This window comes from Mesoplodon mirus (genome assembly GCF_964341445.2).
Source record: "Mesoplodon mirus genome assembly, chromosome: 3".
Taxonomy (NCBI): domain Eukaryota; kingdom Metazoa; phylum Chordata; class Mammalia; order Artiodactyla; family Ziphiidae; genus Mesoplodon; species Mesoplodon mirus.
The window spans coordinates 75,177,180-75,190,515 of NC_138978.1; the positions used below are offsets into that span (position 1 = coordinate 75,177,180).

Consider the following 13,336-nt stretch of genomic DNA (forward strand, 5'->3'; position numbering starts at 1 on the left):
TTTCTTGCAAAAATGCTCATAAATGATGTGAAATCCAATGTTAGAATTCCAATGCTGGTCTTACAAATTCCCATCTCATAGCAGTGCATCTGTTTATTAGGAGTTATTCCCTGAATATGAAAGATTTCAGTCCTAAGTCACTGCACCTCTTGACAAGAGGTGTTTATTCCAATCACTAGCCTAAAGCACAGAGTTATTGCTTGACATTTTATAGCTTGGGAGGGAAAAAGTGTCTTTAAAGTCATTTGTTCAGAGTGGAGAAAACGGAGCAAAACAGTTCATTTTACTCTAAGCACCACTATTTGGCAGTGTTCACATTTGCACAGCACAAAGCTGCAATATTGATTTTTTGCTCACAGAGCCTCCCGCAAGTTTTTTCTTCGATTGTCAGATGGATTGGATTACACTTTGCTTGTTGGGATGCTTTTTTTTTCTTTGTTGAAATAGAAATATACTGAAAGTACAGCTTAGAATAAATGTCATAGTAATAGTGTGATTAAAGAGCTTTAATTTGGGCATTTCTTTATGTTGATTATGTTGACTGAGCAATTTCATTGACTACTTGACCATCAGACAACTATTTCCTTTCTTGCCCTTGTTCCTCTAGGACTAGAGGCATCCAGTACACCCTAACTACATTCCGTACAACAGGGGTCCCCAACCTGCTGATAAGTGTCATCATCATTTGGAGAGGCATTAAAGTAACATTGAAAAACACGAGTTTGGGAGCTGAAGTGTTAGGTTTCAAACCTTGATTTCATTCTTATTGGATGTGTGATTTTGGAAAACAATTTTTCTGTGCCTCAATTCCTTCCTTTGTAAAATAGTGATAATAATAAATACGTATCTCATATGGTTGTTATGAGGATTTGTAGTCAGTATATATTTGTAAAGTCCTCAGAGGGACTTCTAGTGATGATGGTGTGAAGAGGGTGGCAAATCCTCTTCCCCCAAGCAAGTATAAAACTGAACAAAATTGTCAACAACCACCATTTTAGGGCTCTGGAAATTAACCAGAGCCAAATAAGAAATTGGGAACGATTTCTTTAAAAAAAAAAAAAAAAAGCTGATGGAACTTTTGGTACACACAGTTCAAGTTTAAAGCCTTCTAGCCTGGGGCTGCTTCTCCCCGCACCCTGCACTCTTTGGCTATGTCATTGTGGTTAGTTTAGTCAGAGCAAGGCTGGCCTTGAAAATCTGTGACTGAGCTGCCAGGGAGAGTTGGCTTGATTTAGAGTAGAGTGTGGAAACCCATGCCCAGCAGTGTTGTCTGTAAAAGTAGTAAACACTGTGGAAAACAGATGGGGAAGACCCCTAGCTCTTGCTAACCTGAGGGTGTGGTCCCAGGTGGGGAGACTGAGTGCCAGTCTGAAACATAACCAGGAAACCTTGGAAATGAAAGAGCCAAACGTTCTCTGCGTTCTTGACTGACTGAGAAGCTACACACAGAGCAGAGGAGATGCTAGGGGACGTGGCAGAAAGTAAATAACCAAGGCTGACTTGAAAACTGCTTGAACTTTGAACTCTCCCTAACATACAGATCAATCAGCAGAGGGTGGAGACCTTATTATGAGTTCATGGTTTTTGTGCAAAGTCTTTGCTCAATCATTGGCTGATCACTAAGCTATGCAGAGACAGGTGTGATCCCTAGGACGTCAAGCTAGAAAATAAAAATAAGAATTAAAATAACAACGACAACAATGAACAGAGACACACAGCAGCTGCAAAGTACAGGGGAAGACAGAGTCAGCAGATTAAATTCAGTCAGAATGCTAAAAAGAAAATATCACAACAGCAGCAATTCTCAGGGGAAAGGAATCTAGAGTGGCTAACAGTGTATTATTTTAAATGTCTAGTTTTCAACAACAACAAAAACTTTGCAAGCTAATGCAGAGAAACAGGAAAGTTGACCCATACTTAGGAGGAAAAACATTCAATAGAAACTGCCTCTGTTGTGGGCCTGGATGTTAGATTTAGCAGATAAACATTTCAGAGTGGCCATTATGAATATGTTCAAAGATTAAATTAAAACTATATTAGAGAATTAAGAGGAAACATGAGGACGACTTAACAAATAGGTAATAGAGAAAACCTATTTTAAAGGGCCTTGGAGAAATTCTTGGCATGTCTTAGTTATTGTATCAGTGTGTTGCAAATAAATAAATTTTCTTCCCCAAATACAGATATCCTACCTTCATCTGAACCCAGATACTCTGATTCAGTAGGACTGGATTTGGGCTTGCAGATATGTCTTTTAAAAAATACTTAGCAGGTGACTCTGATGCAAAGTCATATTTGGGAGTCAGTCATATACTCTTAGCCAGTGATTTTAAAGAAAGTCCTGAAAAATGTGCCATTAAACAATTAAGGATGAATTCGTGTACAAAGGAAGAAAGTGCAATTAAGAAATGGTACTGATACCTGTGATGAGTTCTTCCTGTGACTCAGTATAGTAAGTCATTAATGTGATATAAATACAGGTGTAAATAAGTGTTTTTAGGAATAAGTTTTGTTCTGACTTTTCATAAGATTTACTTAGTGAAATGTTGAATTTTAAAAATTAATATTAATTGCAATAGTTTTATTTAAGACTTTCCAAACTTCTTTGAAGTCCCATTGCTGGTGGAAGAGTTTGAAGCCATACCCCTTGAAGTTTTCAGGAAAATAGGGGAGAAGTGGCCAAAGAAAACATAACAATTTACATTTTTCTTAAAAACTTATGCTTTCTGCCATCCGCTGCTGCCATGGCGCCTGTGATAAAGCTTGTGGCGAAGGGGGGCAAAAAAAAAAGAAGCAGGTCCTGAAGTTTATTCTTGACTGTACCCATCCTGTAGAAAATGGAATCATGGATGCTGCCAATCTTGAGCAGTTTTTTCAGGAGAGAATCAAAGTGAATGGAAAAGCTGGGAATCTTGGTGGAGGTATTGTAACAGTCGAAAGAAGCAAAGCAAGATTACTGTAACTTCTGAGGTGCCTTTTTCCAAAAGGTATTTGAAATATATCACCAAAAAAATATTTGAAGAAGAATAATCTATGTGACTGGTTATGCGTAGTTACTAACAGCAAAGAGAGTTACGAACTGTTACTTCTAGATTAATCAAGATGCAGAAGAGGAGGAAGATGAGGATTAAAACTCAGTTATCTGTAATATTTTCTATGAGTTCTTGAATAAAACTTAGGAACCAAAAAAAAAAGTTTATGTAGGTTTTCCTTTTGATTTAATAATTGGCCTGTGTTTATTTTCTCCCTTCAAGTAAGTCTTTGGTTAAAATAGTTAATCCAGAAAATTGTCTGCTTGTGATTTGTATGAATCCTGACTAATTCATCCATGTACTTTTGAGAATTTTCTTGGCAGTACCATACAGTCTACATTATTGTGCCATAGTCCATCCATGCTAACATTCTCATATGTTTATATTTTAAAGAAATAGAGCAACAAATGTCTTAATTGTTGACCACTTGAAAATGTTAGAATAGCATGTATACCTGATTAAAAGGAGCTTGCCTGTTTAGAATCATAGATTGGTGAAATTTGATAGGACTTTGAAATGACTTTAATTCTTCAGAAAAAGGAATTAAAACCCAGAAAAATAAAATGACTTAGCCAAGTTCACAAGACTGATCCAGACACCTGTACTGTCCAGTACTCTTTCTGTATTTTCATACTTGCACAGTATAGATTTTGCTCTCTTAATAAGTTTATGGCACACATCGCTACGTTTCCACAAATACAATTTTCATCATTATCTATATGTTGTGTGAACCTTTAAAATAATTGTTTCCTGTCAAATTCACTAACATTTTTTGGTGAATTTCAGATGGTATGAAAAATTATAGTTAATCTTGTTTGTATTATCAACATGGTGGCTTGAGAAGTCACAGAATCCCTTTCTGTTCATGGCCATTACTAAAAGCATGGGCTCTGGAATCTGAGAACCCTGCATGCGTTAGAATCTAACTCACAGTAATCCTTGAGACCCTGAATTACTTACTATTTAATGCTTTGTTTCATACTCTGTAAATTGGTATTGTTACAGTTAACTACTCCATTGTTTTTTGTTGTGTTGATAGTTGTTGATGATGCTGGTGATCATAAAAAGGGTGATCCATAAAAAGCAGTTTGGACAGTATCTAAACATTGTAATTGCTATGTAAATGTTAGCTACTACAATATTTACTTTTTATTTTTTTCTTCATATTTGTTTTATATGGATATATATATATATATATATATATATATATATATATCTCCATATCCAGTTGGAAACACAGGATTTAAATAAAGGAAGGTTCATAAACATCTCTCTTTGTGAGAAACACTAATGAACCCCAGTGGTACCTAGAAAATAATAAATTGACAGAATTTAAACATTTTTTTCTTTTTTTGAGGATATAACATAATTTTATTGATTATTAAGTATTTATCTGTTTCTTAATGCTCACTCTTTGTTTTCACTGCCAAAGGAAATAGATAATTACAGAGGAAAACGCATTGTAATTTATATTGTTTTAAACAGATACTAGTTGTTCAGCTTGGCAATTTGGTTTGATAGCAGTTATTGGAATTATGTATCATGTACCAATCTAGGCATTAGAATTATAACTAACTATCATTAGAGTCTAGCAGGGAAGATTTATGTTAAAAATGAATATCCACAGCACCATGTGGTAATAACAAGCGATTTTAAAATTTTATACATAAGTATAAAGTTCAATGGAAACAGAGGTGAGAGAGCAAGAATTTAGGAAAGAGAACTCATGATTTAAGGCAATAACATTATAGCATTAAATAAAGCAACATTCACCATTAAGAACTCATTCAGTTCTATGCAATGCAAGTATAAGTACCATGATCTGTTCTTCAGAAAATTCTATATTGGAAATCTACTACATTAGTAAAGTGTGCTGATCTTTCTATTTTTTTTTTTTCATTTTCTTTTTCCATACTTTACCTTTTCAGATGACTAATATTAAGGCTTTAAAAATCCTTTCTCTGAATTATTAAGACTTCTGCAACTTCTCAAATATCTTTCAAAAGCAGAGGAAAATTCACTTAGAACCATAACTATAATCCTGCAAACTATCAACAACAAAAATTAAGGAGCTCAAGTTAAAAACCGCAGTGCTTCAGAATCAATTGTATTTTTTTGACAAATACTACAACTTGTGAATTTTGGCTCCAAGTCAGTCTTATAATAACATTTTCTCATATTTGTAATATTCTCTAATAATATGATTTACAAGGTATTATAATTGCAAATCATCTCTGGCTTTAAAATATGCAGTGCTCCAAAATTTTATATGATGTCACTTGTTTGAATTTTCGCACAGCTTTTTGCCACAGAAATGTGTCTGTTTCTGAAGCCCTAAAGCATATTTTCATTTAAAACAAATATAATACTAGTTTAAGCTGAATTACTTGTATAAGCAGTACAGTATTAGCAAATGGAAGAAAGCAATAACATATGTAAAAGTTTATTTATGAACTTGGGAAAAGGTTGAAAGGTTGGCCCCTTTACTGTTTGTCATGATATTGCCCAGCTCCATTTCTGTATTCCTTCTTCATTGATAGTGCACTTCTCTTTTAGTAATCTCGTAAGACCATAAATCTTCTTAGTGAAAACCTACCAAGGTTGGCGTTTGCCTCAGTCCCCTGAAGATTTCTGTGCTCTAAGCTGTGTCCTTTTCTTCTCTCTCCATCCTAATTGCATTTTTAGTTTTCTCAGTAGAGCTGAGAACTCAGCCAAGTTTGAGAATTGCTGATTTTCTAAATCATACCAAGGTGAAACCCACTAACTAATCCTTTTGCAGGATTATTTGCATTTTAGAAAGAAGATGCATGTTTATCTAGGAGACTGTTTATTTTATTGTATTAGTGAGAGACATTGTGCAATAGTTAAAGAGAACAGGTTTTAGCATTAGATTGACCTGGACAGAACCTAGCTCTTCAATTTAGAAGCTAATGTCTTGGAACAGTTTATTTCTGAATGTCATTTTTTTTTCCAGTAAAAAGGGATATAAGGGATAACTCATGTGATGCAGAGTAATTAAAAGGATAGAGATAAGAAAAAATACTGAAATTAATGCTAGTCTTTTATAAAAGAAACGCTATAGATGGCAACAAGTTAACTGAAATAAAAAATTGGGTCAGTGTAGAAGGTTTTGATATGGTAGGTAACCCATAGGTAGCACACCAGCACACAGAGATTTGCTTCTCCCACACATAGTTGTTCTTGGCTGTTCTTGGCTTTCTCTGCTTTTACCTTTGTTCTATGCTCTGTTACTACTTGAGAGGACCCCGGTTGAAAACCGTGATTAAAACCTAAAATTCTGGGCTTCCCTGGTGGCGCAGTGGTTGAGAGTCTGCCTGACGATGCAGGGGACACGGGTTCGTGCCCCGGTCTGGGAAGATCCCACATGCCTAGGAGTGGCTAGGCCCGTGAGCCATGGCCGCTGAGCCTGCGCATCCAGAGCCTGTGCTCCGCAACAGGAGAGGCCACAACAGTGAGAGGCCTGCGTACCGCAAAAAAACCCAAAAAAACAAAAAAAACCCTAAAATTCTAATTTCTTATTCTATTTGGAATCTTTTTTTATAGCACTCAGGAACAGTGGTTATCTACATTCCGCCTAATACACCATACTTAAGTTCATATAGCACTTCCTATTAAGTGCTTTTCTGTACATTATCTCATTTTAGAGTCACACAGTTAGGAAAAATAATAACATCATAGATGTTTCATCTCCATTTTGTAAATGACAAAACTGAATCTCAGAAATTTTGCCCCTTTTGGGGGTTTCAGCTTTTTGGACTGGATTGGAGCAGTGCTGGCTCCTTTGAATGCCCATCTGCTGAATCCTTTCATTTATGTCAGTTTTCAGTAAAGAGTCTACAAATTGAAATAAGTTATTGTGCTATAAGTATGATACTGTCATAGTGTCTTAGTTATTTTGTGAGACGCTAAGACAAATGTATTTTTAAGATAGTTCTATTAACAGCAATTAATATGTCTACATTAAATGGGTAAGTAAGGCCAGTGTCCTGTATAGCAGAGCTTTGATTTCATTTATAAATGAAAACCGTTCCTTTATTAATTGTTGCATTCTGTATTTGTATATCTTGTCACTCTTTATAAATCCATTGATCAAATGTGTCATTCTTCTTTGGGTTTACTCAAAAAGGGCCACTTAGGGCTTCCCTGGTGGCGCAGTGGTTGAGAGTCTGCCTGCCGATGCAGGGGACACAGGTTCGTGCCCCGGTCCGGGAAGATCCCACATGCCATGGAGTGGCTGGGCCCGTGAGCCATGGCCGCTGAGCCTGTGCGTCCGGAGCCTGTGCTCTGCAACGGGAGAGGCCACAACAGTGAGAGGCCTGCGTACCGAAAAAAAAAAAAAAAAAAAAAAAAAAAAGGACCACTTAGTTTCTGATTGTGACTAGGTTATACAGAAAATATTTTATTAAAGTAATTTAAAATTGTCTTATAAAGATGAATAATCCAGCTAAAGATATATATTAAAATTTTAATAATACATTAGTGATTCATAGTAAAGATCCAGAGAATTATTGAATAAATGTATGAATGATGGCTTGAAAAACATACTTTGTATGACATCTCTTGGATATAGACATGACTCATATTACTTGAAATGCCTTATTAAAATAATATACTTCATAAATGAGTTATTTTTTTTTGTTTGTTTTTTAAGGTTTCAGCAGAGCAGCTTTACCATTTGGGTTAGTTCGTAGAGAATTATCCTGTGAAGGTTATTCTATAGATCTACGATGTCCCGGCAGTGATGTCATCATGATTGAGAGCGCTAACTATGGTCGGACAGACGACAAGATTTGTGACGCTGACCCATTTCAGATGGAGAATACAGACTGCTACCTCCCAGATGCCTTCAAAATTATGACTCAAAGGTAAATATTCACGTGTTATTATCCCATTTTAGTTACTACATCCAAAATTATGACTCAAAGGTAAATGTTCATGTGTTATTATCCCATTTTAGTTACTACATCCAAATTCGTAAAAGTATTATCATAACTCCAGACTGGATACATACAGTGCATATATCAGCCTATTCATTAAAGTGAGTTAGGGTTTTACCTACTAACGTTGATTTCTACTTTATAATATTTCAACAACATTTAAATCTCTATATCATTTTTATATAGATTGACATATCAGAAGGAATATGTATTACGTTTTTTTATACATCATAAAATAAAGTAATTGAAATGTAATCTTGTTTTTTAAGCCTTCAAAATTTTGAAATATTTTATAATATCAAGAATGTTTAAATGTCTGGGTCTTTGGCAATAATTGCTCCTTAATTTTTTAAAATTAGTAAACTTTATTTTTTCAGCAAAAATGAGCAGAATGTACACAGAATTATCATACTCCGTCTCCACACGTGCAAGACTTCCCTAACCATTGACATCCTGACATCTCCCACCATGGTGGTACATTCGTTATAGTAGATGAACTCACATTGATACTGATACATCATTATCCCCTGAAGTCCTCAGTTTGCATTAGGGTTTACTCTTGTTGTTGTACATTCTGTGGGTTTTGACAAATTTATAATGACACTTATTCACCGTTGTAATATCATACAGAAGTTTCACTGACCTAAAAATCCTTTGTGTTCCACCTACTCATTCCTCCCTCCATCTAATCCCTGGCAACCACTGATCTTTTTATTTTCTTACAGTTTTGCCTCTTATGGAATGTCATATAGTTGTAACCGTACAGAATGTAACCTTTGCAGATTGCTTTCTTTCATTTAGTAATATGCACTTAAGTTTCCTATGTGTCTTTTCATGGCTTAATAGCTCATTTCTTTTTAGTGTTAAATAATATTCCATAGTCCGGATGTACCACAGTTTATCCATTCACCTACTGAAGGATTTCTTGATTGCTTCCAAATTTTGGCAATTATGAATAAAGCTGCTGTGAACATCTGTTCACGTTTTTGTGTGGACATAAGTTTTCAGTTAATTTGGGCAAATACAAAGGAGCATGATTTGTTGGATCATATGGTAAGAGTGTGTTTAGTTTTGTAAGGAACTGCCAAACTGCCTTCCAAAGTGACTCTACCATTTTGCATTCCCACTGGCAATGAATGAGAGTTACTGTTGCTTCACACCCTCACCAGCATTTAGTATTGTCAGTGTTTTAGATTTTGGCTAGTCTAATAGGTGTATAGTGATATCTCATTGTTTTAATTTATAGTTCCCCAATGACATATCATGTTGAACACCTCTTAATATACTTACTTGCCATTTGTGTATCTTTATTGGTGAGGTGTCTGTTCTGGTCTTTTGCCCCCTTTTGTAATTGGGTTGTTTTCTTATTGTTTAGCTTTAAGAGTTTTTTATTTTTATTTTTTTGGCCACGCTGCGTGGCTTGCAGGATCCCAGTTCCCTGACCAGGGATCGAACCTGTGCCCCCTGCAGTGGAAGCACGTAGTCCCAACCACTGTACTGTCAGGGGATTCCCTTTAAGAGTTTTTTAAAATATATTTTGGATAACAATCCTTTATCAGATATGTCTTTTGCAAATATATCCTCTCAATCTGTGGCTTGTCTTCTATTGATCTTCAGTTTTAGAAAAACAAACAAAATAAAAACAACAGATTAAGAAAGTTAAAACATATAGTGCTCATTCTCTCTCTCTTTCTTCATATATAGATAATAGGAAGGAAGGGAGGAAGGGGGGCGAAGGAAGGAAGGAAGGAAAGAAGATAGAAAGTTATTTGGGTAATATACCAATTTTGGTTAATTTTGTGTTTTAAAAATGATGTGTTGGAATGTGTGTTATAAACTGTAAAATATATGAATGATATCTCTTAACTGGACAGTTGTGTTTCTACAAGTAAATAGAATACAAAAAACTGCTGACAATGGGTATGGACTTTCCTCTGCCTTAACACAGAGCACCTAATTCTTGGCATCTTTTTTTTTTTCTGTAAATTTTGGTACTCTTGGCACCTTAATTAGAGTTTTCTTATATGTAAGGTATTAAAATTGTGTTCGTTATGATTGAAAGTAATATCCAGCAATCACAGTTATTTGGAACATAGAGACTCTCTGAAGGAACACAAGTTTCACAGTTATACAATGTTGATTTTGTATTTTGTTTACTGGGAAAACCCTTTATCTTTCTATTCAAAGCTTACACCCTCTCTTCCTGCCTCTTTTCTCCACTGAAAACAGTCTTCTGTCCAGTTTTGTAGCTTGTATGCTAGTCTACCTTAAAGTAGAGCAGCAAATTTTCTAGACTGAGGTCTGATCAGTGTAGGCACAGTGAAATCATCTAAAGGTGATAAGAGTGATGAAGAAAATAATGGAAAAACTTTTTTAAAAATCCAGTCTATAAGAGTGTGGGTACAAATTGTTGTAAAATTTCTAATTTCAAACAGAATAGGTATTAGCATATTTTTATTGATAGCAGATTATAATAAGTTTTTGTTAAAGTTGATACTGATCAAGATATTTTAATAAACAAGAGGACATAGATAATACTTTCAAAAGATTTCCATCAAAATGCTTTTATTTTTAGTTTTAAAGGGTAGTTATTAAAAAATTAATGTAAAATCTTATTTGCGCAAATGGCACTGGGTAAATGTTTTTTGTGGTTTTTTTTTTAAACAGAAGTCCTTTATGGACTATGTAGGATTTGAAATCTGGCTTATGAAACAAACTACGTAGGATAATATACCTTCTTTGGAAGAATGGATTCTGTGCTCCAATAAAATTGTAATAGAACAATTTTCACATAGTATTTAAGAAATTGAGAACTGCCTATAGCAGGCAGACAATAAGGGTAACCCCTGATAATTGACCATTTATTCATTCGTAATATGTTGATCCGACTGTTCAGTGGTAGTGATATCACATGAGCATCTAGAACTAAGCCAGAGAGAAATAGGAAGTGAAAAATTATTATGTACAATTACCTGTTTTTATTAGACTGACAGGCACAAAAGCAGTGGGAGTTAGTGCAAAGGGAATTTGAGGCCCTGAGGAATTGTACTTTGTAGGTAACTTACTTTTGTTTGTGGGGTTATACATTTAAATACATGGTTGAATATCTAGCACAACACATAAGCCTTATCATACTTGTTAATATAAGTGTAATTACATATTATAGGAAATGTACAAGATGAGATAGCAAGTTATTTTCATTGTTTCATTATGTTATAAAAGCAGGGCTACATTTTTGATAATACATTTTAAAGGAACTAGAGTTTGGGGTATTTAAATTCTGTGAAAGTATACTGTAATTTCCTTGTTGTCTAAATCTCTGAACAATTTACGGCATGTTAGGGAAAATAAGGGGTTAGTTCCAAAACTGCCTGTAGAAACTCCATTTTTATATTGTTGTATTATACTGTGTCTTATAATTATTTAATCAACACAATGACAATTTAAACATGAACACTTTATTGACAAGGAAGACAATGTGTTAAGATGACTTAAAAATGAGTTTCTTTTCTTTCTTTTTTTTTTTATGCCAGTGTTTCTTTTATTAATCAGTTGGATATCTTAGGAACACAAAAGATTGCAAAAGGCTCATGCATACATTAAAATGTTTATCATTGGCTTTCATTTCATAAAATGAAATTCTTACTAAAACTATTCATACGAATATAAAATATAAAATTTTAATACATTTGTTATCACTTTGGTGCCTTGGTACTTAGTTTTGTTATGATGATCTAAAGTAGTTCACAACCTTGACTGCACATTAGAATTATCTCAGGAATTAAAAAAAAAATCCTGCTGCCCTGGGCAGCAGCTCAGACCAATAAATCAGAATCTCTTGGTGGAACATGGTAAAAAATGAGTTTCATAGTGGTAATTTATAAGTACTCCATTCTGTGTATGTCAGATTATAAACCCTAAAGGAAGTCCACCATATTTGACTATTACATAGTTTGAAATAACTGTAAGAAAATTAGGTAGACAATATTTTTGCATCTGAATTAGTACAGAATAACTATTGAATGTGTAGAATACTTGTCCCTATTTTTTTAATTTAAAGATATTCTTTCAGTATTTACAAATAAAGTAAGTTATTTTCACCAAACTCCTAACATTTTGGCAAATTTTTCCATTTATAGTCATCAAAAAAATGTGTTAATAATGTAGAAAATCAGACTTTTTTTCTTTAATGTAGGAGATTTCTCTTTGGAAAAATTAAATAAAAGCACTAGATATTTTTCTATTAAATTTGAAACTCCCTGTTTTCTACATATAATAATGGATATAAGCACAGAAATTTCAATACCATAAAATATGTTTATATTATAATTCAAGGCTTTTCTACCCACCCCCCACCCACTGTCATCACTTCATCAATTGAGAGTCAAGTAAATAAACACACTTGTAATTCTTGACTGTGGTGATAGTAAAAGTATCAATAATTGTTATTTATTCTCTGTTTTCTATTTCCTGCTCACTTAAAGGTATGAAACCAAGACTCTATTACTAACTGATTCTACTTGTCTTTTAAGTACACTGAATGGCTCATTCTAAAAAGTGAGAAATGAAACTCTTTCCTAAAATGATATGTGTTTTAACACTCTATAAAATGATCACCATTAGAGAGAATTTTTTTAGCACTCTTTGAAGATAATTGTAGTGGGGTAACTTAAATATGAAACAGTTTCAACACTTTGAATTCATTAAAGCAAAGAAAAAAAAACACCTCTTATTACTACTCTGAAGTATTTGATGAATAAGTAAATTAGAATTTTGCTAACAATACTGTTTCTTTGTAGCATTGGGTACAATCTAGTTAAAGTGATGTGCTAAATTGTACCTGAGATCCTCTTCTGGTATTGCTTATAACTGTCCCTTTGTTCATTTATTCACTCTAAGAACTTGCCAGTTCTCATCAAGGTGGTTTGGTGCCTTAGATTATGCTTTGTAATTGTCCTTAGGGTTTTCTTTTTTTATTAGCACTCCAGCCAAGAGATCTGAAAGTAAGAAAGTATGTAAATGTTTACTGGGTTTTTAAAAAATATTGAATTAAGGTTAATGGGCATAGGTAGGTCCAGTTTTTCAGAGTCTTAACTCATGCTATCAGATGTTCATCAGTTTACCTCTGTCAGTGCAAAGACGTTCTAAAAGTAATATGTGCTGCTCTCAAGAAGATGGTAAGAATACATGCCTCAGTTTTTTCCCTACAGTAGGAAAGGCATATTTTGTGTAATTGATTCAAAGATAGGCCCTTTTTTTGTGTGTTGAAATTGCCCAAGGAAAGTAAAATAGTGTCCTAGACTTAGGGAACTAGCCTGATTCCTTCAAAGATTTTAGCCAATTTTT

General features: G+C 34.2%; 1 protein-coding gene and 1 pseudogene across 12 annotated transcripts in view; both read left to right on the forward strand.

Moving 5' to 3' along the window:
* Positions 1-13,336, forward strand: part of ADGRL2 (adhesion G protein-coupled receptor L2) — a 180,412-nt gene that overhangs the window by 91,347 nt on the left and 75,729 nt on the right. For 10 of the 11 annotated variants that reach the window (XM_082613693.1, XM_082613688.1, XM_082613685.1 and 7 more), the window contains exon 3: positions 7,705-7,918. In XM_082613693.1, the coding sequence (XP_082469819.1) occupies positions 7,705-7,918 (214 nt within the window). Of the gene's footprint in view, positions 1-7,704; positions 7,919-7,966; positions 7,979-13,336 lie in introns of those variants that run through there. The other variant, XM_082613695.1, reaches the window with a different exon arrangement.
* On the forward strand, positions 2,745-3,131 carry LOC309800843 (large ribosomal subunit protein eL22-like; annotated as a pseudogene). Its single transcript has one exon. The product of its transcript is annotated as a large ribosomal subunit protein eL22-like (transcript).